The following is a 27,989-nucleotide window of genomic DNA, read 5'->3' on the forward strand; positions in this document are numbered from 1 at the left end:
GTGCAATCAGTACTCTGCAGAGTTCAGAGAGTACTCTTGAAAGGAATGGTTCAACGAAAGTGTCAGAAAGCTGTTAAAGCCGGGGGTAAAATGCAATAATTGTTTCAATATGGGGATATTATGTTCACAGTAAAAACAGAAAATTCATATCATATTGTGATATAAGTAACTGAATGCCTGAATGGTATTTCTATTTTGAAGCCATATAACAGTTTGTTGGCATGTGGCCATGGTATAAAGTGGGATAATACCCACCGAGTTGGATTCTGTGGCAATTGCAATGTTTGGCATTTTTTCCTTGATAAATGACCAAAATGACTTGTTGTTGATTATTTTCTGGTGAATGACTGATTGTTTCAGCATTAGTGTTGAAGGAAATACACTGGCAGTCATATACCTCTCCCACTACTGCTGTATACAGGCAGATGTAATCGTTGTGAATGCAGAGTCAAGTCCAATGCATCAATCAGCGGGCCATAACAATAGCTGGTCTGAGCCATTAAAACCTCAAGGTACACATTCAGCTCTCCAACAATCAAATGATAAAAGGTAAATGGCTGCACTGGCACAGTGAGCTGTTTTATGAGTTTCATCTGGGACAACTTTAATGGAGCAGGTTAGGATGAAGGCGGTTGCAGAACGTTCTGGAACACTGACTGACTAGTGTCGATGATTGGCGGCGTTACAAGAATCTCCAAAGGCACGGGCACGGGTGAATAAACATGTTCATACTCGCCAATTCAGATGTGGAGAGGAAAACTGAAAATATTCAAAAATACAAAATACATCTTCTCATCACGGTACACTGAGACCTTCTATAATAAGAAACTGTGATGAATAAAATGTTGAGGAAACCAGCTGTCTTAGCAACAACAAGAAGGCTGAAACTACTTTGGCACATGGATGGAAGTAAGGCATCTGTATCAATCTAGAGTTGAAAATAAATAGAGTTGAAATGGAGCATTGTTCCAACCTGCAAAAATGTCAGACCCACGTAAAGAAAAAGCTCAAGCATTTAATGTTAATCAAGTGCCTGACAGCACGCTCCACTCTTGTGCTGCCTCATACCCGCAATCTAACGCTGCAAAATAGTATGTGGTCACCTCCAAAAATGAGAGAAAAAAACTCAGCAACTTTCACAAATTTGAGGAAAAAAATACCAATAAGAAGGTTGAAAAATAGAGCAGAGTTTGTCATGGTGTCACGACGTTGACCTGAATGTTGATATTGCGATGGCGATGAGCAGGGAGAGGGGAGAGATGTACGCACTCCAGGCTCTGGAGCCGCGGGCACTCATACCTGGAACACAAAAAGAAACCACAATGAACTAATGTGAATACTGCTGGAGGAAGCGGATGGTATTCCTTATCTTACGTTTGAGTTCTTAGTTATGTCACCTGTAGACACAGCTGAAAACAGATTAGCCCTCTAGCTGAAAATTAGATACTTAAATCTCCAAATCATAAATCATACATACTGATGTTTCACAGGGGAACTTAAAATGTGGTAAAAACGTATTCATGTCCTGGCTTATGACTGCAATTGTAAGTAAAAAATGTATTAAGGGAATTTGGTGAAACGGAGCCTGGTGCAGTTTGCTCTAATCACTAGTTTCTCATGTATGATTTAAGTGAGTCAATTAGCTCATATGGATCACTGAATATCTTCCTGTAATGACATCCATATAAAGCCTTTTCCTGGAAAAAAAGATATTATTTATGCAAAAAAACCATCCTGAACCACTTCTGATGCTTCAGAGCTCCTAGTTTCTATAAACACAGCACTCTGTTTTGCCTGCTAATGTGTTTTGCCCACATCTTTTTTCTTTGCGGTATCCAAAGAGTCTCCGGGAAAAAAGTTGCCTATTTTTCAAATGAAATTTAAAAGAAAAGCCAGTGTGGAATTCAATCTCTCTCAATTGCTATTTTCAGGGATTCAACACAGAATATCAACAATGCAAATTAGCATTTAGAGCAGAAGAGGAGCCCCCCTGGAGTCCCACAGGACAGTAATAGCATCTAGTAAAAGAGGAAGTCAACCTCTGCGACAGAGATGGATTGCGCTGCATATTTCTGCAAAATATGAGCCTGGAAGAGCCCGACGAGGGCGGCTGGGGACACGAGTAATGGTGAGTCAACGGAGAACAAAATGTCCCTGTCAGGTTTAAAAAGTACTAAGTGAATTCATTTACAAGAGCGGGTAAATAATAAAATATAGAAGTTGTGAGCAATTGAGGTCCCGGTGAATCGATATGTCAAATGTTGTGTTTCTCTAGGACATGGTGGCATCAGCATATTTCCGTGCTACAACTCAATACCGAAAAACATTGTTTTATTCCACCCGAGAGACAAGCCAAACTTAAACTAGTCCATGAACTTTCCTGTGTTAGCCACCGCACCTGTGAGCAACAACGCTTACTTAGTTGGTGGATTCGTATGGGATCCGAGGCCGGGCCCAGCCCTCCTTCACTCAGCGTCTGAATGTGGATGACGTAGTCGTCATCTTCCTCGGGGAGGGTCAGCTCTGCTGTTGAATTGGCTGTTGTGAGTGTGTTTACCTCTTTGTGCCTCTGTCTCCTGTATGACAGCTGGATGTTGGGGAGAAACAAGGTGGGTGACACATAGTGCAATGTACTTAAGAGTCTGACAGTTTAGACTCACTCATAATAGGAATAAACATGCTACTGTGGAGCATATTGAGAGCGTAAAACTCACTTTGTAGCCTGTAACGTCTGACTCTGATTCCGTTGCCACCACAGGTTCCCAGTAAAGAGACAGCTGAAAGCCAATTAGGGTCCATTCGACATTCAGCGGCGGTTGAGCGGGTGCTGCGTGATTTAGAAATAATTATTTTCTCAATGTCAGTACAAAAAACACATGGCTGTCACTTCGTTTGACAGGAATAATAATTTCCCTCTTTTGGAATTATACTACTTCAAAGAATGACATGAGAAGAAGACATTGTTTGTACCATCTTACTTGGATTAAACCAGTGTGAACACAAAATCAAACACCCGAGCAGCAGGGCATCTTGGGTGCTGCAACTTACGTGGCTTTTTGGTGGTGACGTTGATTGCAGGGAGGAAGGGGCCGGTGCCCGCTGTGTTGAAGGCGCTGACTGTTAAGAAATACTGCGTGTTTCCTGCCAAGCCGCTCACTGTGACGGAGGTTTGGTTCCAAGGCACCCTCATCTTCCCCATGGTTTCTGGTTTAGTGTCATCTTCCCAGTATACCACCTGTTCAAGACAGAGAGTGTGTCATCTGGGATTTAACCGTGATATATTGTTTGGGATTGGAGCAAAATGTGACATACAGCACGAGTAGTTGTATCTGATGTCTTGGGAGAAATGTGGTGTTGTTAAAAGGGTTGACTGGGTGTATCCTCTTAAAAGAGATCACAGTTTTCTTTCACATTTCCAGCAGGATATTTGATCTGACATTATGAAAGCCTTTGTTAATGGACTTTTACAACACCTTGTTGCACTATGTTCAGATACAACTAAGAGACTGACAATAGGGAGTGAATTATCCTTTTTTTTTTAATGGATCTTTGAGACATTATTTAAATCATAAAAACGTCAAAAACGTTCCCAAAGCAGCATCAAAATTATTATTTTGTCCAACCTGCACTTGAAAACACAAAAGGTATTTATTTTACAATCATATAAAACAGAGAAGCATCATATGTTCGAGATGTAGGACCAGTTTAGATTTTTGCTTGATGACTGAATTGATTAATCAATTATCAAAATTAACAATCAAGAGTTCTTTGTCATTCGGCTGATGGATTTATTGTGTAATTGTTTCAGTGCTACAATCAATCTATCAATCTGTGTTGCTGAATTTTATATTTATTTTTCCACTAATCAAAATTATGATTGTGATATGCATTTCAATAAAAATAATACAGATCGAATACCAACTAAAGTTACTGGTCATAAAATAAGTAACTTTTATAACCATTAACCTGAAGATACAGTATCCATCATCTACCTTTCTGCCATCATTAGTCAATGTTAGCTGATGTCAACATCGCTGGGGTAGCTCAGATGGGAAACGGAAGAAATGAATAACAACAACATCTTATAATAAAGCCCTTTGATCAGCCTGATGATCTAGCCACAAGTATGCAGGTGAGGCAATCAGGCTGTCCCACTTCTTGAAGGTAAAAAATAGAATGCAACTGTTTTGGGTTTAAAATGTAATTTAATTCATTCCTATTCTATTTAGTGAACAATGAAAAAGACTTCACTCCCAGGGTGCTGCTTTGTTAGACTGTAAAAACAAACAACAGAAGGCTGCTTTTGGAATAATTATGCAGTTTTTTGGTGTGAGGGCATTTCTTGGTATTCTGCGACGAGGTCTGATGTTGCAGCGCACCCAGACTATCATGAGTTCTGTATCGTGATACCCATAACCCATAATTGACAGCCACTTGAAAAGGCATGTGGACAGGCAATTTCCTTTTGTTCTCTTAAAAACGCTCTGACATGTTGTTTTCCCGCCGTGTCGGTACAAAGCACTGTATAATTTTGGCTATAACAGTCGGCCAACTGAAACATCCATTTCCATGGCGACACAGAGTTTGGAAGTGATGGCATTGAGGTACAACACGGGTGATGACAAGCATTGTAGTTGTGTTGTATTGTGTTGTGTTGTGTTGTGTGTGTGTGTGTGAGATTTCTATTTCCATTTAAAAGGGTAAAATGTACCTCATAGCCCAGAACCCTTTCAGGGGAGAAGGAGAGAGCCTGCCAATTCACCTCAATCTCCGAGGCTGAGACACTTCTGGCCCAAACTCCTGCTGGCATCCCGCTTGGCTCTGAAAACAGACGACAAGATACTGAGCATTGCTGCCTTCTTCCAACAGAGACAAGCAGAACAAATCTCTTGAATTTTTACATTTATGACTGTGCCGCGTTCTTGTTGATCTCCACTTGGATGATTCATCACACACACACACACACACAGGTGCTGCTGGTAAATAGTCCAACACTACACTTCAGACTGACCCCCTCTCAGAGGCAGCATAGATCTAAATGCCAACCGCTTTTCACTTCAAAATAGAATTTGGAGACCATTTGCCTAGCCTTACATAAACATGTTGCATGTTTTTTTTTACCTGTAAAAAGATTTCTCTTTATCTCTCCAGCGCTTTCATCCCAGTAAATGCAATAAAACCATTTTCATGGTCTTTGTCCTTTTCAAAAACAGAGAAAGCTTTGTAGCTTTGCAAAAACCCCTCACTCATGATCATTCATTCCCTCACCAGTCTCTGCAGAGTAGATGGTGACCACGGGGCTGAAGGGACCCTGTCCTTTGCTGTTGTAAGTGCCAACCTTCACATGAAATGGAGAGAAGGGTGCGATGCTGTCGTTGCGGTACACGTAGCGCGATGCACCAGGGGCAGAGGTGGCCACGTGGGTCCAGCTAACTTCTCCGAAGGCGCGGAAAGCAATGATGTAACCAAAGCTCTCACCATTCTGTAGTTCTTCGGGGACAGGCTGAGAGTGAAACACAAAACTATAGTGATATTAAAACATATACAAACCACTCACGTTCATCCCGCCGCAGGGCTGACACCATCACCACCCACTCTCATGGCGGCAAAAGAACTGCGTGACCCATAAATTGCTTTTGTGACCCACCTGACGAAATGAAATGAGCAGTAAAATGCCATTTGAAAAATATCTAATCTCATTATAAAATGTCCGTGCAGCTTTTGAAATTAAAAGTTATTTCCGCATTAAATTAAATGAGAAAACTCAAATAATGAGATAGATTTAGCCAACTAATGACTTCTTTAATATTCACACTATTCTATTATTTTTCGACTACCCTACTAGTTTACTAGATTTGAGCAATGTCATTGTGAACAGTAATTCACCACAGATCCAAAACTCATTAATGACAATAACTGTCCATTCTGCTTGTGTATACATTGTTGCTGCTTTACATGCAGACTCTTTAACTAAGAAATTACAACGACTGCAGCGCTAGACTTCAATTGCCCCTAAAATGTATGATACCTGCAAGCCAAACAGAGAAGGGGGTTTGATTTAGCGAGAAATATTAAGCACCTCACTCAAGGATAAAAATGATTAACTGCAGGCAATTTGTGTAACAGACTAGAGCATAAGACTGATGGCTTACCTCCCATGTGATGACGAGTTCTGATCTGCTTCCACCTCCTCCTCCCACGTCACCTGGTGCCGCATCAGGAACTACATGACACAAGACCTCCATATGAGGATCACTTCAGGCTTGCGAAAGTTGAACGAAACAAGATGGTATAGCAGTCCTAAAACCTTTTTCTTTTCTTTTTGAAGATCACTCGCTATTTGATAAGAGGGAATTATTTGAGGGCGAAAAAGGGAATCAGATGTACTGTACCTGCGTCCTCTGTCCTGGTCTTGACTGACACAGGGCTGGGTTCTCCAGCCCCAACACTGTTTTTGGCCAAAACCCGAAACTCATACTCCACCCAGGCGTTGAGGTCCACTACAGTGGCTGTCAGTGTGTTCCCATCGATTCGCTCTGGGACTGGAATAAAACACAAAACATACACTATAAAAATAGAAGCATAGAAATAGCTGAACATGTGGAATAAAACAAGAGAACCAAATCTATACGCAGTACAAAATATTGAATGAAAGATACTCCGTCTTTGTGATGAAGAGTCTGTAAAAGGACATGCCATGGACATTTTGTCTTGTTTTCATTACCTTGTGTTGTGCAGGAGAACCTAAAATAATTGACATGCAATTGTTAAAATGCTGAAAGCTCAGAGGAGGCCGCTGCTAACTAACTGCTTCTTAATACTAAGGAAGAGTGAACAGCAGACGACCAAGTTAAGCTATATGTCTCCTGAGAGAAGTGTCTGGCTCTGTATGCGCTAAATGCTCCACTCCGGTAGTTTCTACGTTCTTCGCTGAAATAACCTGATGGTGAAGTAAAAAGGTTTATAGAACTGAGGGGAACTGCATAGTCAGGTGACCCCTTTTACATTACCCATTGTCATGTGATCCCTTGTTGAAATAATAATAATTTATTATAGCTTAGTTTTTCTCTCATTTGCTTATTTAGCAGGGATTGTAGCCAACTACTGTGTGCTATATTTTGGTATTACTTGTTGGTGGATGTGTACAGTACTATTGAGCATTGTTTATGGTTTGTATATTAATTATATCAGAGACAATTTCGAGGGCTTTTTCAACATTTAGCAAAGGACAACAAATACAAATGAACGTTTTTGGCTAACTATGGCTCATTTACAGTTTTCCATTGAACAATGAGCACTGTCCCCATCAAATAAACTAATAGAATTTATTTTAATGAATTACATGTATTTGGCAGACATGTTTGTCCAAAGCAACTTGCAATGGGTGCATTCCACCTCCACAGCATCAAGAGCTCAAGAAGACATCCACACAGACTTGACTTCAGCAGATGAAAAAGGATTTTGGTTTTGATCGAGGCAGATGTAAAGGCCATTTAAGTGCTTTGGATGAGATCACGTAAAAGCAGCAACAATGACCTCTTGTTCTCCTGAGTAAGACACTGAATCCCGACCGTCACCTGAGCCTTCGTTCTGTCGCTGACCCGACGCTCTCACTGCCCCGATGGTGCGGCGAGAGAAGTAAGAGACGTTCTCTGTGGGGACCCATGAATTATCTGAGTAGCATCACGTGTGGAATAAGATAGAAATTAATCTTCAAGCATTGCCCACCTGTATTAACCCTCTGCCAGCCCACGGTGAAGGGAGTCCTAGTCTGGATGAGGTAATTGGTGATCGGGCTGCCGTTGTCTCTGCCGGGACTCCAGGCCAGCTGGGCTGTGCTGTCTGTCACCTCCTCCACCGTCACAGAGTCTGGAGGACTGGGGGGGCCTGGCTCAATCACAGGAACACACACTGTGAGGCACTCGCACACGCAGAGGCACAGACTGCAGAATGTGGACGTGAATGTGTGCGAGAAAAATATGAACAGCAAAAAACATTTGCATAAAAAACACCTCCACCAAAACTATATCGCTTCAAGAGGGTACGATGCCTTTATAGCTTGAAATCAACATTAGCAAGAGAGACATGTTTTTTTAAAAGCTTTGAGTGCGAGTAGAAGTTAATGCCCTTCGCAAGGAATTAAAAGTTAATTCAAGATTTATCCTCCAATATTACGCCAACTTGTATTCCTTCCCTTTCATGGTCCTCCCAGTAATTGATCGATGGAAAAGCAGATGTAAGTAGATGCAGGGAGTCAAATTAAAAGGTAAAAGATGAAAAAGGGCCTCATAGCCCTGAAGCACCAGAGTTTTATCATTTATTTTCATTATCCTACCAATTAAGCGGCATGATGTTTTACTTTAGCCCCATCTTCTGTTTCCTGTTCTAATGAACGTGTCGGCTCATCAGAAATAATAGACCACTAGAGAGCTTTGAGACCGACCGCAGAATAATAACGCCCGTAGCTCCGCTCACACTCCTTACCGCCTCTGAAGAGGTTTATAATCAGAGGCAAAATATTCTAATTATTAAAACATTCAAATCACTACTTCAATACACAATCAACGGTTTATGCAGCATGTATGTGCCAAATCTATAAGTACATGTGTGCTAAACAAGTAACCGCTGAACCACAATTGTTTTTTGTTTACAAAAGCCATGAACGTGCAGCCCACATACATTTGGCCTCACAGCCCTGGCTTTAGAGATATTGATCCTTGTAAAACTCATTAGCAGCTCCTGATTAAAAAAAACTTTAATACACTGGCTTCAGTAATACATATTAATGGCGCACATAATCAAGGATCAATTCCTTATCCTCTTAATTATATTTCATTGGCTGAGGCAAACGGGTGCTGACAGTGTCTTGAGGGTGTTCAAATAATCTGTTATTAATATGGACAGACTGTCTGGGTTATTATTGTGAACTTGGCACAGGGCAAATTAATATCTCTCTGTATTGTGAATACTTCCAGACACAGTGTATTATTTAGATCTGGGCTGAATATTACCCCTATTTGTAAGATACAGCGTCACAATCGTCAGACAGAAATCTGAATAATAGTATGTAATAAAAGTGATAAAATAAAAATGATAAAACACTACTAAATGTTGAATAGTTGGCGTGTTTCCCTTTTGTACTATCACTATTTTAATACACAATCAACGGTTTATGCAGCATGTATGTGCCAAATCTATGTACTGTCGTCCAGGACGATGATGATGATGCAACTGTCAAACAAGCACGAGTGCTCACCGAGTGGCTTGAATGCAAATGACGATGATGGTATCTGTGTAGCATGACCTTCTCCATAACCACCACCACCCGGTGGAGTGTTTGTGAGGCCTCGTGGAGTGGCATCTAAAACATTTTCCACTGCCATTGTGAAAAACAAGCATCTAGATGATCACTCAAGAGTCTTTGTGTCAGGAGCGATTATCATTGACCTTCAGTGCCGCGAGACGAGTGGAGCAAGACTGGATCAGAAATAGCACCCTGAAAAATGACTGAGCTGCTTTCACTGGCTGATATATATTACATGATTGTAATAATGCATGTATTGCCAATAACAACAATAACTGGCATTATTGTCTAGTCTATATATATATATATATGTTGCTGCGATCACAATCGCTCTAACCTACAGCGCAATCACATTGACACACTCATTATCACAGTCAAATGAGTTCTGCATTATTCACATTGTAGACTTAACATTTAAATGTTATTTTTATAGCCATGTAAACATCAGCCACTGAGGGAAGAGTGTTTTCTCCATATAGCCGTGGGGAACGTTTTGGTTTAATTTGTCAAGGTTTTGAGCTATCTGACTCTGAGATGTCTGCCTCCACCGCAAAATAAATTAGGGTCAATAGATTGCTTTGGATGAAGAAATACATTTAAAGAAATCAACAACAACATCTCTGTCCAGATTCAGTGTCCACATTGCTTTGGATAATCCACACAACACAGGACATTTTTCTGGTAGTTCCAATTTTTTCTAAAAATAGGTTTCTGTTAGGGGCAAAAAGTATGTGACACAAGCACTGTATTTAAGTACTGCACTTCTAATTGACTACATGTAAGAGGGATAGCGTACTTTTTTTCTCAGCTGCATTTATCTGTTATTATTCCTTCATAGACTTAATGTAAATACCTGTGATGTAAATGTGCAATCCGTGCTTTTTTCAGCTATTCATGAGTTGTTTAGCAGTTGCCCAATATTGCATAAAAAGCAAAAAGTAGATACAAAATGAAAACAATTTATCTTGTTGATCTTTGTTTTTTTTCTTCTATTCAAACCCATCAATAATGTCCATATCCCCTCAGATAAATCTTGTGACCCTTTACTGTGGCCTGACCTTCAGGTTGGGAACCACTGGGCACAACTACCTAAAATAGCTAAAACTACAGTAGTATTAATTACTAATAATATTAATCTCATAAAGTCATATATAATTATATATCTGTCACAGGACACATTTTTTCTGAAGGAACACTTTAAGTACATTTAGCTGATTAGACTTTTACTTAGGTAAGACGTTTTATGCAGGACTCTTATTTGTAATGAAGTATTTATAGATTGTTGTATTTGTACTTTTACTTAAGTAATGGATCTAAGTAAGCTTACTTCTTCCACCACTGGTTATTATCCATTATATCGAGGTGTTTGCATTCTCAAAATTGGATGTGACACAACCTGGGCAAATACAAAAGTACCTGCATGGGTACCACTGGAGGTGAGGTAGAAAATGAAAGTTATGAAGGTAACTACAGTTCTATGAATCCTGGATGACCGCCAGTAAGGATGAAATAGAACATGTTTTCCTCTTTGTAAACTGGGTGACCAAAGCCCTGTATCTTGGATGGTTCATATACTGCAAGAATAGTAATTGGCGTTGCACATTATTTCAAAGTGTTACCCATTTGAAGTATCCTTCATGGGTCATAGGTATATAGGTAGTGGAGGTTTTCAAAGAGAATACTTTACATGTGATCCCTGTCAGTTTGTTAGAGGTCTGCAGTTGTGATCAAGCAACTTTTTCTATCCAGCTTCATGCTTTGTTGCCCAACATTTGGAGCTGTTCGATCCAAACAATGAGCCATCCATGACAGCTGCCACGAGCAGGAAGTGTAAATAATGCACAATCTGAATCACAGACACGTTTCTCCCCGGTCAATACTGGGCCAATCCATTTCCATGGCCTCGCTATTGCTTCTGCTTGAGAAACAGCCGCATTTCCACTTAGTCCTCAGCCAAAGAAGTGCTTATTAATGGAATTTGCCTTGAAGATCTTTAACATGCCAAGCTGAATCACTGGTGGGTATCCTTACAAGATAACTATATGGATCCAACCATTTCAAATACCGACACCAATATCATCCCTCACCTCATCTGACATTTGCGTAGTGTCAATTTGCTGGGCTACTTGACGTATTGATCAAAGCCAGATGCCTCCCTTCTCTCACCCTCTACCCGAAACACAAAACCAAAGTTGTTCTATTTTGTTCTGCCCGATGTAGCTCTTGACAATCGTGTCTCTCTGGAGTTATACATACTGCATGAGTGAGCACAGACAGGCATCTAAACATTCAACTGCCAAGTACAATGCCGCAATATTGAAAATTGGTCATTAAAAAGAGAGAGAACATTTGGACACAGTTTTGTCAAGTTATCTTCCACAAACATGCCTGAATGCAATACAAAAGAAAAGCAAGCCTCCTCTATTTGACGTAATCAAGTGACTGCTACTAGCGATAAGCAAGGCATAAATACGGTGGACTGTCTGATGACATCCACAATCTTGAGGATATGGGCATATTTGTCCAAACCCATTTGAGTTTAAAACCCTTGTGACCATGATATGCCCTGGCAGTCGAGCATTATTTATATTCCCAGATATGCATATTCATATAATATCACCAAAGATGTTTATTATAAACAAAGCTTTGTTTGTTAACCTTTACAGAGTACAGACATGTTTGCACTGCGGGTTGTTGGCTACATCTATCACCCACTTTATAACTATTACATGTCTAAGTGTCCTTGAGGAAGACACTGAACCCCAAGTTGCTCCCAAAGGACGGGCCAGCGTCTGGCCAGGCGGCTCTGCCTCTCGATATGTGAGTGAGAGGCAGATTGTAAAGCGTTTGTAAGGTAGAAATGCGCTACACAGGTGCAGTCATTTACCATATACCGTTTTTAGTAAGTGTAGTGTAACAATAAGTGTAGATTCAATAATTTCCCCCTTTTTTTTAACCGATGGAAGAGGTATCCACATATTTAAATTTAGATCTATGCAGAGTACACTTTACCTCCAATTTATTATTTTTTTAAAAAAGGAACCCAAAAACAATTCTGGCTGTTCGCCCTATTTTAATTAGTGCCTGTGGAGCGGAGAGGCGGTTTTCTTACCTTTGACAATCAATACAGCCACGGCTGACAGGCTCTCCACGTCTGTGTCCACCACACAGATATATTTGCCGGCATGGTAAAGCTGAATGTTCCTGATCATCAGATCTCCTGCTGTTCTCTACCAAGGAGGAAAGAAAGCTTTATGTAGCATACAAGATAACAGACCTTCTGACAGCTTATTAAAGAATGTAGTGAGGCATATATAAGGTGCAGTAAATAGCGGTGCCAAAAAACGTTAGCAGATCCTGCAGTTATTTAGCAAGGACTTTGCAGAGGAAAATCCAGCCTGATTTTCAAAAGATATTTTACAGCAAAGATATTGTTGCATGTCTTGACTGTTCTCGAAGTCAAAGCCGTAAAAGAGAAACATAACGATGAAATCCTGAATATGACAACATTTTAGTCACATACTTCCAAGACACGCCGGGATGAAAAGGATCAGGACCAAAATTGTCTGCAGCAAATGGGATTTTTGTGTCTGACAAGGCCATTGCTATTCCCTTTGCTTTTTACAGAGGTCATCATCCTGACCTTCAAGAACTGTTGTGAAAAACTACACAAATAAGCTTTTACTATCGAGTTCAGCAGTTTTTTGCTCGGCTGGAGAAGAAAAAAAGGGCCTCTGGATTCTCATCTGTGAGGACACCCGGAAGCAGCAAACGGTAAATTAGTGGTGAAATCATTCTCTTGGTATTGGCAGGGAAATGTGGCAGAAGAGCCAACGTGGTTTAATTATGGAAATTAAATTTCCTTGAAGCAGCAAAGTTAAGTTGATAATCTCTTTGGACTGAGGACATTTCTGGGGAAGTCTCTTTTCAGATAGGAACATTGTCAGTCAAACACACACATGAAGAATAGTTAATCTTCAGGGTGTGAGGGTGTTCTGAAAGTGTTTTGTTATTTGAGGCTCTGCCAAGACACCTCTGATGATGTGTATCTGTGTATCTGTTATGAGGAGCTGTGCAGCAGGCTATGTTAAAGTAGGAATTAAGAATAATTCAAGAATCAAGATAAAAAAAAAAGATTATTTCAGAAGGCTGAGCTTGAGGAGGAGAAGTGTGCTCAAAAAGATGACAACTTGTCACAATGCCAGAGAGACTAATGCATTACTACACGATGGTGTCTATGTAGTAAAATATATTTTGACATAGCATAGTTATGTTTTTATTCACAAAAGTAGAATTGGAAGCCGAGGGGGGCTGAATGATCTAATAGCAGAAAGATGTTCATATTCCCAGAGCTTAATATGCCTCCACGGACACTTTAGAATTGCACAAAAGGATGGTATCACACCCATTGCAGCAAAACTAGCCACAGTAAATCTTCATGATGTCAAACCACCAGCTGTCTCCTTTAACTAATGGCAGGGATGAAGTGAAGCAAGACGGGAAGAGGTGCCAACTGCCCATTCACACATTCTGAAGAAGTATGACTGCGGGTCACTCACCCCGCCCACTAGCTCAAAGTGACCGTCTCCCTTGGCGATGAGTTGTCCGTTAAAGGCCCAGGAAAAAGAAACGTCAAGGACGGGGTCAATGGCGACCTGACAGGGTAGCACGATGCTCTCGCCCACAATGATCTCCATGTCCACTGGCCCCTGGGTGATTCTGGTTGGATCTGCCCAAGAAAAAAAAAAAACATTGTGAGAGGGAGTCATTTCTGGCTGCCAATCTCACACAGCACATGAGACGTTTCATTGCGAGATGAGCAGCGTATTGTTGATTTTCTGAAATAGCCGCTCAGTAGTGAGCCAACACATGCTCTGTAATACACTAAGTCACAGGCTGAGTATTATCTATATAAAGGAAGGTCTCATGAAAGTCTTAGTCGAATAATGTGATAACACGCAGCCTGCCACTACTAAAATGGCCTAATACTCCAGGCTGACACAGCTAGAATAATCTTCTCAAATCCTGATAGCAATTACAATACACTGCAGATCAGATAAAACTTCATGTAATGGGCTGCTCTGTGCATCCACCACCAAAATGAAGGGCACTGCTTCAAAGTCTACAATAGCAATCATTGGGCTAAGTCTGTCGTGCTTCAAAAGTCAAGATAATGAATCTGCTGGAATCAAATAACGAAGGTGCAGCACAAAGGAAGAGGATTTTCACTCTTACCTTTTATAGAATGCCTGAAGGATTTAAAAAGCACAAGTAAAAAGTGTCCCCTCAGTTCTTAGGCTGGTGATAATCAATGTCTGGGTCATGGCCCTGTGTCGCTAACTGCATTATGGCTTTGAAAAATAACCCAGGCATTACAAAAAAATAACAGGCCTTGGCAGTTACAGCGGCAGACAATAGCGTTCAGCACATTAATAAAACCAATAAGAGAACACTCAACTATCACTCCACTGGAAACACACGCTCGACAATAACAGCATCTGTAACACCTCCTCACTAGCGCTTTCATTGCCTCCACTCAGGGCACTTTCATTTGTTGCAGTGAATTGGTTGTTTCAAATGCTTTGAGGAAAACAATGATAGAGTATTTTCTCAACCACCTTCCAAGTGCATTATTGCAGCCGCAGCCGCACAAAACCACTCAAAATAATTTTACTGAAAGACAAGAGCAAGTTGCACTTGGGTTGGGTAACAATCACACAACCGAAAATGACTAAATAAGCACAAAAATGACATTTAAAAAATGTATCTAAAACATTCAAGGCTGTTACTTAGTTATGTAAAGTCCCTCGAGGACGGAGAAGTCCCTTGTTTTGACAAGCTCCTCACAGCAAAACCCGAAATTTGTTTATGTTTCGACCCACCAGTTATTGACTCAAGTCCTCACGGTACAGTAGCTCTCTCCTGCATTAATCCATACTGAGCGACAAATTCTGCTTACTAAGTGGGATGCACAAGCATTCATTCCGCTATTTCACAGCTGAGCTTACCGGTAACAAGGAGCCTTCCAGTTGTGCTCGACATGCCAAATCTATTCCTAGCGAAGCACGTATAGCTGCCTGCATCAGACTTGCTCACGTTGGCTAGCCTCAATGTTCCATCTGGGGAAAGTGTGATCCTATAGGATTGTACAAACAGAGACAGCATCTTGCAATATAACTACTTTTTTTATTTTTATCAATAGATAAACTCAGATTCTTGGTTGGTCTACATGTCGTCATAGACATCGAGCAGTTTGTGTAAGTGCAGTGAATATTAACCAATTAGAGCAAAACTAAAAGGGCGCAGGAAGAAAAAATACTGAATTGTTTCTGTTAGTGAACTTTGAACAGTCATCGGTCTCATGCTATGGCATCATAGTAGTGGTCTCAGAGCATCACCTGTCACTGGTGTGGATAGGCAGGTTTCCTTTCTTCCATAGAATACTGGCGATGGGGTAGGCCTGGGGTTTACACTCTAACGTCACTGTGGTTCCTGCCTTGGCTTTGAGCAAAGCTCTGAGGACGTTCCCTGTGAAGTCTGGAGGAGAGGCTGTGTGGAAATAGTAAACTGTGCTTAGTACTGCAGCAAATCTCACAAGGCATCTGAAGCATGCTTCAGTTTGATCTGCAGAAATTATCAAATCGTGAAGTAATGGAGACATTTGAAACATGAAACAAATATATATATATATATAAAATGGAATCACTGCTGGTGATTATTATTCTATTTTCAATGTAGAAAATGGATTCATGAAGACATCTGTCCAAAAAATATTTTATCTTTTGATTGGTTTTGCTGTTGGTTTGACTGTTTATTGTTAAACTGGGAATTCGGTATCAGTCACCTCATCCTCACCTTAACATCAAAGTAAATCAGGATATCGTAAAGGGGAAAAGATTTTCTAAATGTGTTTGGCCCCCACAAAACCCTCTTTGCTGACCCCATTATCCGCTAATCCAGATAACCTTTAAGAATGACAGTAAAATGACCTTTAAGATTCTTTGACAACAATGATTGGAGGATTTAAGGGAGAGATAAATGCCATCCTACCTAAAACCATTAGTTCAGCAGCGAAATATATGACGCCGTGTTTATTCTCAGCCACACACTGGTACATGCCGGCGTCGGCTGGTGTCAGCACCGCCACTGACAGGACTCCATCCTCCACATGGATTCTGTCCTGTGAAAAAAAGGATGAAAGAAAGCAATTATTGCTTCAGACTTAAAGGTAGCTTTCCCTCTGGCAAAGCTCAATAAGCATCGGATTGGGTTAGAAGCATCGTCATTGGTCGTAGATCAAATCGGGATTATGTTGCAGTGAATGAAACAACCTTTTTTGTTTCCCAAACATGCTTGTTCTCTCCATGATGTAAAGCAGTCTTTACAGCGTGTAATTATATCCTGTAGTGACAACTGAGCATGTAGGACTTGTGTATGTGTGGCTAAATGAAGGTTCCTGTTAAAAAAGTAATTTATTTTTCCATGTGCATGCATCATCAGACATTATTGATAGAATAGATGTTGTTTGAGGCGCTACGTGTAAGGTGACGAATCCCAGTCCAATCTTATATTGTTTTTGTTTTGTGCGTGAGGATTAAGCTCTCCCTTCGAATTATAGAACATGCAACAGTATGCTCATCATAAGCCATATACTGTAAATCTGAAACTGAATCATGAAAACTAGACAATACACCTATTTTAACAGCAAACACATGCTGATCATACTTTAAATCCTGCAACTCTAATTATATTCTTAAAATCAAATTAAAGAATAGCATTTAAGAAACGTATTTTAATGACAAAATCAGACTTGCTCTGAGCATAATGAAGTGCTACTAAGAAAGAAACCAACAACACGTCAAGTTTAAGTCAAGTCAAGTTTAACGCTATGTATTTCCCTGGTGGTCTGGGGTAAGGTATGCAGTGGTACACAGTATATTTCACAGTAGATTAAACCCATTGTCCCTAAATCTGGAGGAGCTAAAACATGCACCATGAATAATGAAAAACAACCACCGACTCCATTCCGATGAAATGGAGCAATCTCCCAGGGACTACACTGATCCACTCTCTAAGACTGTGTAATCTGCCAAGGTAGAGCAGAATAAGAGACAGTTACATCCATGTCTCATCACTGGCACACCTCAGATGTTTACCCTCTCCTCTCATCTCGCTCTGAATTGCACTTGGAAAAACAGCCGCGTGTTTGACGCCAGGCTCTCGGAAATGAAAGGATGAGCTGAAGCTGCGGATTAAGTCATTAAAATGAAACATCGGTAGGTGGCAGAAGACAGGCAGTAATTTACCTCTGAGAGTAGCTGTTGGCCGTTCTTCAGCCATGTGTAGGAGGGTTTGGGCTTGCCATTGGCTCGGCATTCCCAGTACAGTCTCTCCTCTATGGCCAGGGCTGTGTCCTTCATGGCCTGCATCCACTGAGGCTTGGCTGAGGGAACAGAAATATACTCACCAGGGGGACAGATTTGGAAGGAGCTGTATTATCTCACCAAATATTCCTCATCCAAAATAGTTCAAAGGAAAGCATGCGTAGATTGAAAGCTCAAATAAGTGGAAATCATAAAGCTTTGGGAGAACAGGTTTGTCTTTAAAGAGGAGAGAGGAGTGAATATAGGGTATCACTCAGTTTCATCACTTAAATGTGTCAGCAGCCTGTGGAAACTCAAGATTAGCACAAAACACTACGCCGCAAATCAGAAAGCTCTCATGACGGCTGAAGTGCACCCGACGTCTCCGCTCACCCCAACCTGTCACCTTAATTCTGTGTTTAATAAAGATCACCCCGGCCTGCTTCCCATCCAGCACACACTGCTCCTTAGCTTCTTAGCTCTTACATATTTACAGCTTTTCAGGAATTTTCATGGGTAGAGTGTTGTGCTCATAATAAGCACAGCTCACTTCGCAGGCACTTTACATACCGTCAATTCAAATTTCACAGGTGTCATTTTCCCTCTTTCACAAATTCACAGTGGCTGAAGTGAGCCAAGAACCCACAAATGTAACTACTGCAGTAAAATTAAAACCAACGGCGCTTATTATCCCTGAAGAAGGTAATGCCTTTTTCCCCGGCTGTACATGTAACAATGAGCTGCTAAGATGATAACTATTATCATATTACCGAATAGCAACTCTCAAACACCTCAAGCAATCTTTAAAGTCACATGCTAACAGCAACATACAACAACTCCTCCTATCCGTAACATGTTTGGTGTCGTCTTAGCTAGCCAAACAAAAGGCTCTTTACCATAGAAAGCCAGTCGGCCAGTGGCAATGTTCTTGCCCATCTTGTTTTCAGCCACACACTCGTATCCTCCTGTATCATCCTGCTGGAAGCTGGGGATCTCCAGCACTGCATTTGAGTACTTCATTTTGACTTTACTGGGGAAGGGAACGCCGTTAGCCCTCTTCCAGGTGATTTCTGGGACTGGGCTGGAGGAGACAGAGGAAGAAAACCTGAGCAGAGATTCTGATTCAAGTTCTTTTCAAGAGTGTCACTCAGGTTGCAGGTGTCGGTAATAATCCCAGTGCTATAAAGTATTTGATTGAGCTTAAAAGCCTTTTCACTGTATTTTTCACTTTTTCCTGCTGATGAATGGTTTGGAATTAACACGATCCAACAATTGAAAAAAAGCTCTCTCACATGATTTTCAGACCAATCATGTCTTGACGCCACATTCTAAGAAATATAATTGCCACGGTAACTTTACGGTATAGAAATCCAGAGGTCTGGTATGAAAGACAGCAGAAGATTGAAAACATGCTTCAAGGAATTCGGCTTACTTCCCGAGGGCGAAACACTCCAGCGTAACTGTTGATCCTTTGGCGGCGGGTACATTGTCTGGGAAATTAACTTCTATTTTCGGCTCGTATTCGCCCATCACTCCTATGAAGAGCAAGCACAAGAACTTGCTCAGTCGTCCATTATTCATGACTTACAAGCAATATGGCTTGCATTACGTACCAAACAATAGCACTGTAAAACTAACAGAGGAGAAATAAAAGACACATGAGCAAACATTCTCTCATGGGTAAACTCAAAGTAGTACATCACTTAAATGTGCAGTCGCAAGAGTGCAGTGAAATACCAGCAAGGAATAATTTAAATATCTTCTTGCTGGAATGGACAGAGTGGAATTTGAAATCTTTTTTTTTTTCAGCTAGTCTGGCTGTTTATCTATTATTTCAAAGCTTGAGTGGGCAACTGCTGGTGTTTTATTGTTTGCATCAGTGTTTAAGACAGTCAAGGCCCGGATCAGAAATTGATGCGACGAGATTTAAATCTATTCAGTTCCATGTACAGTACCCTGAGTGGAAACTAACTGGTTGAGCCACCAGAACACTCAATGTAATGGTCCAGTGACGTATGGCTCATGTTTAATTCATTCCAAGGCAATCTTTATTCACTCTTTCTATGAAGGCGTAACAGAGAATAGAACAACAGAGCAAAGAGAACCGGCTTGAGAATTCAAGTAAAAGCACAGGGAAAGCTTTTAAAGGGAATACGAATTATAAGAAAGCCAAGTCAGCAAAGAAGAGATTTGGGTGCTTTGTTTGCTGGCCTACATTGAGCAGCAACTATTTACTTGCAAGCATTAGCGCTTGGTGACTCAACAACAGTGAGGCACGACAGGACAAAGAGCAACTCATGCAAGTACGATGATTAAAGCCGCCTTGAAAGAAAAGGTCCTCAATACATGGCTGAGCGGCATGCTTGTCACATCATGGCCGTGGGCTGTGTCTTACCATCTGTCCTGAGGATCAGAGACGTGGGTGAGCTCTGAACTTTGCCCTTCGTGATGCTGTTCATCACGACACAAGTGTAGTTACCCACATCAGAGGGATCCACCTTGGCGATGTAAAGGTTTCCCGTCTGCTGGGAGACGAAACGCCGATTGTCTTGTTGAACAAAGTAGGGGTACTCGTTGAAGACCCACGCATACGTAAGGTCTGGAAGACAAAAAGGGACGCAAATGAAACGACCGTGGATAGAATGAGATGTGACATTCAATATGATGATTAAAAAGGTGACACGTTTACACTTTAATCTACACGACACCAGAACTTTTAAAGAAGTGCACGGACAGTGATGAAGACAAACGTTTACCTCCCGAGGAAGTGGGCGTTCCACAAAGAAGCACCACTCCTTGTCCCTCGCGGACTGACACTGCGCTCCTGGTGTGGACTTTGAAATGATCTAAGTCTGAGGGGGAAGCAAAACATGAAAAGAAAGATCACCTCAGGATCTCACATATCACAGTGGAAACAGAGCTGAGCAAAAGCTTTCAGTGAGACACTGGCACAAGCCCATAAGGAAATTGTCATGAGAATTGCACTTTGGTGAACGTCTGAGAGAGAGAGAGAGAGAGAGAGAGAGAGAGAGAGAGAGAGAGAGAGAGAGAGAGAGAGACACAGAGAGACAGAAAAGTGCTTGTTCATATGAGTTTTTTTTGTAAAGCACACATTTGAGCTCAGGACCTGAATACGATATTAGTACTAGACTGGTAAAAAACAGGTTATAACTCCAGTTGTGTACATATCTAAGAAAGCTGAGCAACCACTTGAGCTTGGCATGTCGGAATAGGATGCAACCCCTAAACCAGGGCCATTACACAACTAGAGAACGTTGAAAAAGTGTCTAACAGGAATACATCAAGACCAAGGTAGCTAAAGCTATGGTATAATGTAGTATTGTAAAGCTATAGTATGTTAAAGTAACCATTTATGTAGTATTCTATAAGGTCACATAAAAAGCACATAATAGCAGTATTATCGTATAAGTTTTTCAGGGCATGCTAATAGTGAAAGGATTCGGATCACAAAAAGCGCACACACATTTCCCTACTTAGCCCTGGTGGTATTTAGCCACACAGGTATATCTTCCGGTTACTCTGTATGATGCACAGACTTCGCTTCAATCGGTTTCGCGTTTTTCAGTTGGACTATATCCATTTGAAGGTGAAAATAGGTAAAACTCAGATCAGAGAGGTGTGCAGATAATACAGTGTAACCAATAAATTATTTTTGCAAACACTTATTATTGTGGTTGTGTTTTTTTTAAGTCATTATGTCTCATCTTAAAAGCTTGTTAAATACAACCAAAAATATCTGCATGGCCGGATCCCGCCAAGAGAAGGTGGGAAATGTTATTTAATTGAGATGTGCATGAATAGAAGGCGCCTTAATAGATGGAACATAAATAGTAGGTATTCATTTCTTAATTCATTTGAGATTTTCGCTGGTTTCACCACTACGGTCTTATTTTTGTGACAATGCAGTTGTTTTAAAAAGCAATGTTTGTAGTTTCTTTTAGTCATTTGCATTACTCTTCTTTCTTATGTTGGTAGAAAGAGGCATATTATAATTTCAGTCTGTTTAAACTATGGTTTCAGCCCCTATTGAGGTATTCTTCCTGCACTACATTTAGGAATTTGGTTGACTACTTTACCTCAGAGTACATCCAATAAAACACCACATACTTTTGACAGAGCTAAGCAAGGAAAAGTGAAGTAGTCATTCTTAGTTTGGATGTACGTGAGTAATGAACATCACACTCAAACTGCCCCCATGTTACTTCAGCATTAAATGTGGCAGCGCTCATAAATATTGCAAATATCAACCACCTAGTTTGGCATGCGTCTGCATTGTTTGCTAAGTGCAGTTTCACCTCCACACCGTTTCTTAATAAAAAGTGACAAACACTGACTTCAACTTACAGGCAAACTGCAGACTTGCTCTCCTGCTGAGGATGGCTCCTACAGTGTTGAACGCCATACACTGGTACATTCCTACATCCTGGTAGCGGTCCAGACTGCTTATAATGAGGTTGCCCCCAGACAGACGCCGCCGGCGATCCAGGCCCAGATTTATGAGAGTCCCATTCAATGACCATCTGCGAGGGCAAAGACACCATCAGTCCCTGGCAAAACACACTGTCCACTTCTTCCAACCAACCAAGGTGGTCTGACAGGAGGCGAGTGGAGAACACAACTCAGTTTCAACTTGCTTCTCACTTGAAGCAAGAATAATATACTGTACATTCGTGCTGGTGTCGAAGAATCTGCAGGCCTGCAGGTTGAAGTGAGAACAGCACGAACTGTACAGTTGTAATTTTTGCATTTCATTCTTTTCCTGCAGCGCTTTAACTTTCCAAACAAAGTTTCAAATAAAAGTATTTCCTCGAGTCTTGTTTGAAACTTTGTTTAGAAAGTATTTTCTGTAGTCATAAGTTGGAAGATGCAGTTAATAAATGTGTGTAAAAAGTAAATATATGGATAATCCTTTGAATGTTTTTTGTTGTCTTTTTTTTTTTTAGTCCTACATTATTGTCGACTCACATTTTTATAAACTGCTTTATTCTTTTTCCTTTTCTTCTTGATGATTTCATGCTTTACCGACCATATTCTGCACATGTTCCACGATTGTTGCATATTGTTTTGTCCCTGTTCTATTTGTTCTGTAATCCATATTGCTATAACATACACTGGTGCTATTGGTTACTTAAGCAATAAGGTACGAGAGGCAGTACTGTGTCGTGCAATAATGTACTGTTCAAGGGAGTTGTTAGGCCCGACGCGCAGTTCAAGGACAAACCCTTGAACTGTACATTATTGTAGACACAGTACTGCCTCGAGTACCTTATTGCTTTTATAATACGGGTACCTGCGACTTTATAAATAGTAATAGTAAGCTCCCTTTCAGCACAAAATAGTTGTAGCCACCAAACGTTGTGTATCGCATTTCAGCAACAGAGAAAATAGTCCCGTACGGGACGCACATACGGGACTATAAAACTGACTGCCTGGTCAGTAAATCGCAGTCAGAATGCTTGATTTGATCTACCCGTACTATAATACGGGTAGATCAAATCAAGCATTCTGATTGGTTGAGAGTGAGTCACGAGGTGTAGTTTATTCAGCAAGCTCTCTAAACATCATGGAGGAGAAAAATGACGGAGAAAAGACGGACAGAAGCAGCGAGAGCACTTCTTTACATCGGTGGCTGCGTGTCATCCTCCACCTGCTTCCAACCGACCAGGTCAGTAAATCGCAGATTTACTGACCAGTCGCAGGTACTCGTATTATAAAAGCAATAAGGTACGAGAGGCAGTACTGTGTCATGCAATAATGTACTGTTCAAGGGAGTTGTTAGGCCCGACGCGCAGCGGAGGGCCGGCAAACCCTTGATCGACTTAAATATAACCCTTAAAATGCACATTTCTTATTTATATTGTATTTTTTCTGTTTCATTTCTATTTTTCCTTTATTTTGCTCTACCACTATTTGCTGCTGCAGCGATCCCGTTTTCCCCACAGGGATAATTAAAGTTTAATCTTAGAGTATCACACGGCTATTTAAGGGAAGCAGGAGATAACGGTTTTAGAAGCCATCCTAGATATTATCATCAGTCTTAACCATAATCACCTCTTCTCTGTCACATTATATTTACATAATGTGACATTATTCCACCTTTGACTTCTCATTAGGACAAAACATTAGCGCTTGGCAAGAGGTAACACTGATCTTTAGTAACAAAGGATGCCTTTTATGCTTCCTTTCACCTTCCATCACATCCATTTAAAAAAAGACTTTGCACAGCAGGTGAAGATTGTGTTATCAAATAAACGAAGCACCTAAAAGAACTCTCAAAAACATTATATAAATTCAATTGATTTAAACCAGCCCCATTATTCAGCAAGAAAACACTTTCTTCCACAACAATCATCTCTTTGTAAATGCTCTTCAAAAATGCATTGAGTATTGGTGGGTTCAAGGACACAGCACTTTTGAAGAATGTTCCATCATTGCACTCAAAGCATACAAAATAACAATTTCTTTCCTTCAGCCACCTTCTGCTATTCTACTTCACTTAAGTGGAAATGAAAGACGTGGAGGCCATAATGGCCGACTTTCCAAAAGCTTTCAAGTCTAACCTCCAAAATAATTTCTTAAAGAATATCCCAACCGTTGAATGTTGATGAGTGCTAGCTGCCATATTCTAGACACTTATAGCTGTTTTTCTGTATGTATTGGGGTTAACCCTATTTCTTAAGGCTATACCATTTGACAGACTGAATAATAAGGTTTGGCTCGGCAAGAAAAACATCCATATCCATATGTGTGTTTAGATGACTGTGTCCACTCGAATGCATTCAGCTCTTTACCCAAGAGCCACCACTTTATCTTTATCCAAGAGTCCCCTGCATTGGGCAGGTGATCGAATAGCAACTCCAAAACCAAATTACCCTGCCTGAGACTCGTTTTGTGAACACATGTCGTCTGACCATCTGACCGCATAGAAACTCAGGTATTCTGGATCATCCTGCTGCTCACAGCCTCAGGCTTCAAACCGCAGGTCAAGTAAAGGTAAGGCATGTCGCCCTCGGTTTGGATTTTTTTAAATAAATAAAATGCATCTTTTTTACGACCCGCTGAGGAGAAGATGCTTTTCCATAAGATGTGGTTTTCTCCCATGAATTATTATGCCGCCGCGGTGTGCCTTCTATGACAGTCTCATCTCTTTGTGAGTGACAGGATTGGCAGAGGAAAGGAGAAGAGAGAAATGAGAGAAGGGGCGAGGGAGCAGTGTGAGCCTATTTACACTTCAAGAGAGGAGCCAGAGAGGTGTCAAGGACTTGCAGAGCCCAGCACAGCCAACTTGACAAGACACCACGTTAAACATGCTCATCTCACCTTTAATCAGTACATGGAAATACCTGGTCTGAGGCAGGGGTATGTGAAAAGCCTGAAATAATGAGTGTACATACTCCACACCACCATCATTCGGCTCATCTGTGCTGGCTGTGCCGCAGTAACTCCACTGCTGAACGCCAAAGACACTTGTAATCAATGCCTGCTCAGGCCAACTGGTGTCTAGCAACCTGCATCGGTCTCACAGCGTTTACGACAGGAGATTTAAAGATGCATTAAGATGCTGCACGTGTGTCACTAAAGATAATATCTGACAGAGGCAGATTAGCGGCGTGTTAGTCAATATGAGTTAGTAAAGCCGTGTGCAGAGTGTCTGTGTGCATCTCAGTCTCATTTGGAGACAAAGCAAAGGAGAGCAAGCACCTGCCTATTTCATGTGAAACATCTTTATACTTATTCTTATGTTTCATCATTCCACTCAAAGCATAAACATGTTAAATATTTCTTTTCTTCACATATCTCAGGGCTTGGTGTTATGGATCAAATCAAATATCTCAATGTTTTTGACCAAATACCGTAATATCAATATTGCAACGATATTGTAAAGGTGACCATTGGTTGACCAATATTGACACAAGGAGGGTTTTGATCAATAATCCTCAGTAATGACGATGTTATCTTATGTCCCCACGCACCAAAAGGTTACTGATCACAGTACTTTACATTAAACACGGTCCTCTTAAGACACTGAGTGTGTTCAGTGATGATAGTGAAGAATAGAGAGAAAGAGAAGCAAGTGCTGCTGATTCTATGCTGGAGCCCCGCTGAGTTTGAGCAAAGAAAAGCAATAAATGGAGATGGTTACTACCGACTAAAATACAGCATTTTGTGGTGCAAATTGTGTTTTTGTAATTCAGTTTTCAGACAGACATGAGGATTATTGACTTTCACTTGGTTTAGTCGTTAAAGTAAACATGAATTGGAACTCTTACTGCTTCCACACACTTTCATTTTGGTCTTACCTGTACTGAGGAGGTGACGTTCCCTTTGCGTCACAGGTCAGAGTAGCTTCTTCTTCGATGGAGTCCATAGGAATGAACAAGTCACCTGGCTCCATCCTCCATCTTGGACCATGGTATGATCCACTGTCCAGGCAATCTGTCAGAAAAACAGTAACAGCCGGAGTGTAACAATACAAAAAAAAGTGCAGTCCTGGCCACCACAATTCCCTGTTCTTCTGGGGGAAATAGGATATTCAGGTCTAATAGCGAGGCTCTCTCACAATGGAAGATTAGACATTACTGAAAATGGGAAATACTGTACGTTTCATATCATCTTGAGTTGTCGCAAAGTGCAGATTTATTCGAGAGAACCAGATGAACAATATTGGTAGGATGCCATTCCTATGCATTTAAAACAATTGCATTTCCATATGATGAAAGATCAGTCATCCATTGGTAAATTGCTATACATTACATGTAAAAAGAACATCTTACAATAAGTTGTAATCCTTTTCTTTGCTCTGTGGTTTCTGTTAATAAAATCAAGGACAAGATAAAAGACAGAGAAGGAAAACTCTCGGGTTACTGTCCCAGGTATAGTGAAGAGGAAGAGGAGTATTGTTTCTGTTGTAAATGGAAGTCAATACTGAGGAGTGTCCCTTTAAACCTGGGCCATCCTATCATCTCTGACACTGACATGATTTTCACCTCTTCAGCTATCATTCCGCAACTGTAAATGTCGGGAAAGAATCATTACTCATATAAAAAGGTGGTTTACCTGCCAGACAGTTGATGATTGATAACAGTAGAAGCTGTTTCCATGGCAACGTCATCTTTGGCAGCCAAGGGCAAATGGGACTTTCATCCAATAAGCTTTGAAATGGCACTCGTGTTCTCCAAGAGAGGGGCGCTTGACCTGTTGAAACAAGGACTTTGTTGTAAAACACAAAACTCGGCGAACCCCACTATTTTTGTCTCACTTTCAACATTATGTCTTGTAATCATCCATCAGTAGAAGACTGATAGCATATATATATATATATATATATATATATATATATATATATATATATATATATATATATATATATATATATATATATATATATATATATATATATATATATATATATATATATATGATAAAATCGTCTGTGGGGTTTGGTGCAAGAGGCGCCTCATTACTTCTGTCCATTCTTACATTTCTGACCAGTGAAGATCCAGCAAGTGTCACGTTGTGCCGGGCTTCGGCCAACTTGCAGTCAGAGATGTCTGAGGGCGATACCAGAGGCATATGGGAAGAAGCCCATGCCAATCTATTAGGGAGGCGACCAACGCCTAAGCTCATCCTTCACTTGGACGGATTCACTCTGGCTGCCTGAGGAAACTTGGACCTGGGAATTGGGTGCCATCCAATCAATTAGATTCACCCACCGCAGCATGTGTCTCCCCACATGCTTCGGTGAATCAAAACAGCCTGATGAGGAAGCCATTCCACCCAGGTCCATAATCAAGGGCAAGTGTCTGTCTGCTTGTAACATGTGCTGCAAATTGCGATACACCAACTTCTTGCAGGAGACCGAGCGAGTAATGATGCAATTATGAAATGTCAAACATATCCACAACAGAGAACCAGTTATAACACAACAGTTGAGTGAGCAGATACGCACATTCACGTGTGCAGCGTATATGCAGATTGATGCACAATAGTGTGTGAAAGCATGCAGCCGGTCTGCGTGCACGCGCACACGCACACACACTCTTCTTCAAGAGGTGTTCAAGATATATTAAGGGCAGAGACAGATAATAACACCAATCTGCTAAATGTCACACAGCCTACAAACACCTACACACCAAAGTAACTTTCTCACCATGGGAACTCTGCCTCCACACACACACTTCCCATTTAGAAGACATAAGCCGTGATGTGCGGCTCATTTGTGGTCTAATCCTGGGGCGAGCCTGGTTCAGAGCGCTACTTATTGAGGGTCTAATTGTTTGTCAGCTGCCTGGATGTCAAAT

At 40.9% G+C, this 27,989-nt stretch overlaps 1 protein-coding gene across 1 annotated transcript; it reads right to left on the reverse strand.

Moving 5' to 3' along the window:
- Positions 1-1,201: 1,201 nt before the first annotated feature.
- On the reverse strand, positions 1,202-26,800 carry cntn3a.2 (contactin 3a, tandem duplicate 2; the record flags this gene model as incomplete). The annotated part of the gene is made up of 22 exons (XM_079226729.1): positions 1,202-1,299; positions 2,419-2,587; positions 2,715-2,827; positions 3,049-3,235; positions 4,712-4,821; positions 5,269-5,503; positions 6,153-6,223; positions 6,393-6,542; positions 7,729-7,887; positions 12,417-12,534; positions 13,864-14,033; positions 15,313-15,440; positions 15,703-15,853; positions 16,355-16,484; positions 17,611-17,747; positions 18,564-18,748; positions 19,100-19,202; positions 20,063-20,266; positions 20,424-20,519; positions 22,033-22,208; positions 25,989-26,124; positions 26,746-26,800. 22 exons carry the CDS (start codon positions 26,798-26,800, stop codon positions 1,202-1,204), a joined length of 3,081 nt encoding a protein of 1,026 aa, XP_079082855.1.
- Positions 26,801-27,989: the final 1,189 nt, after the last annotated feature.

This window comes from Taurulus bubalis (assembly GCF_910589615.1).
Source record: "Taurulus bubalis genome assembly, chromosome: 11".
In the NCBI taxonomy this organism is placed as follows: domain Eukaryota; kingdom Metazoa; phylum Chordata; class Actinopteri; order Perciformes; family Cottidae; genus Taurulus; species Taurulus bubalis.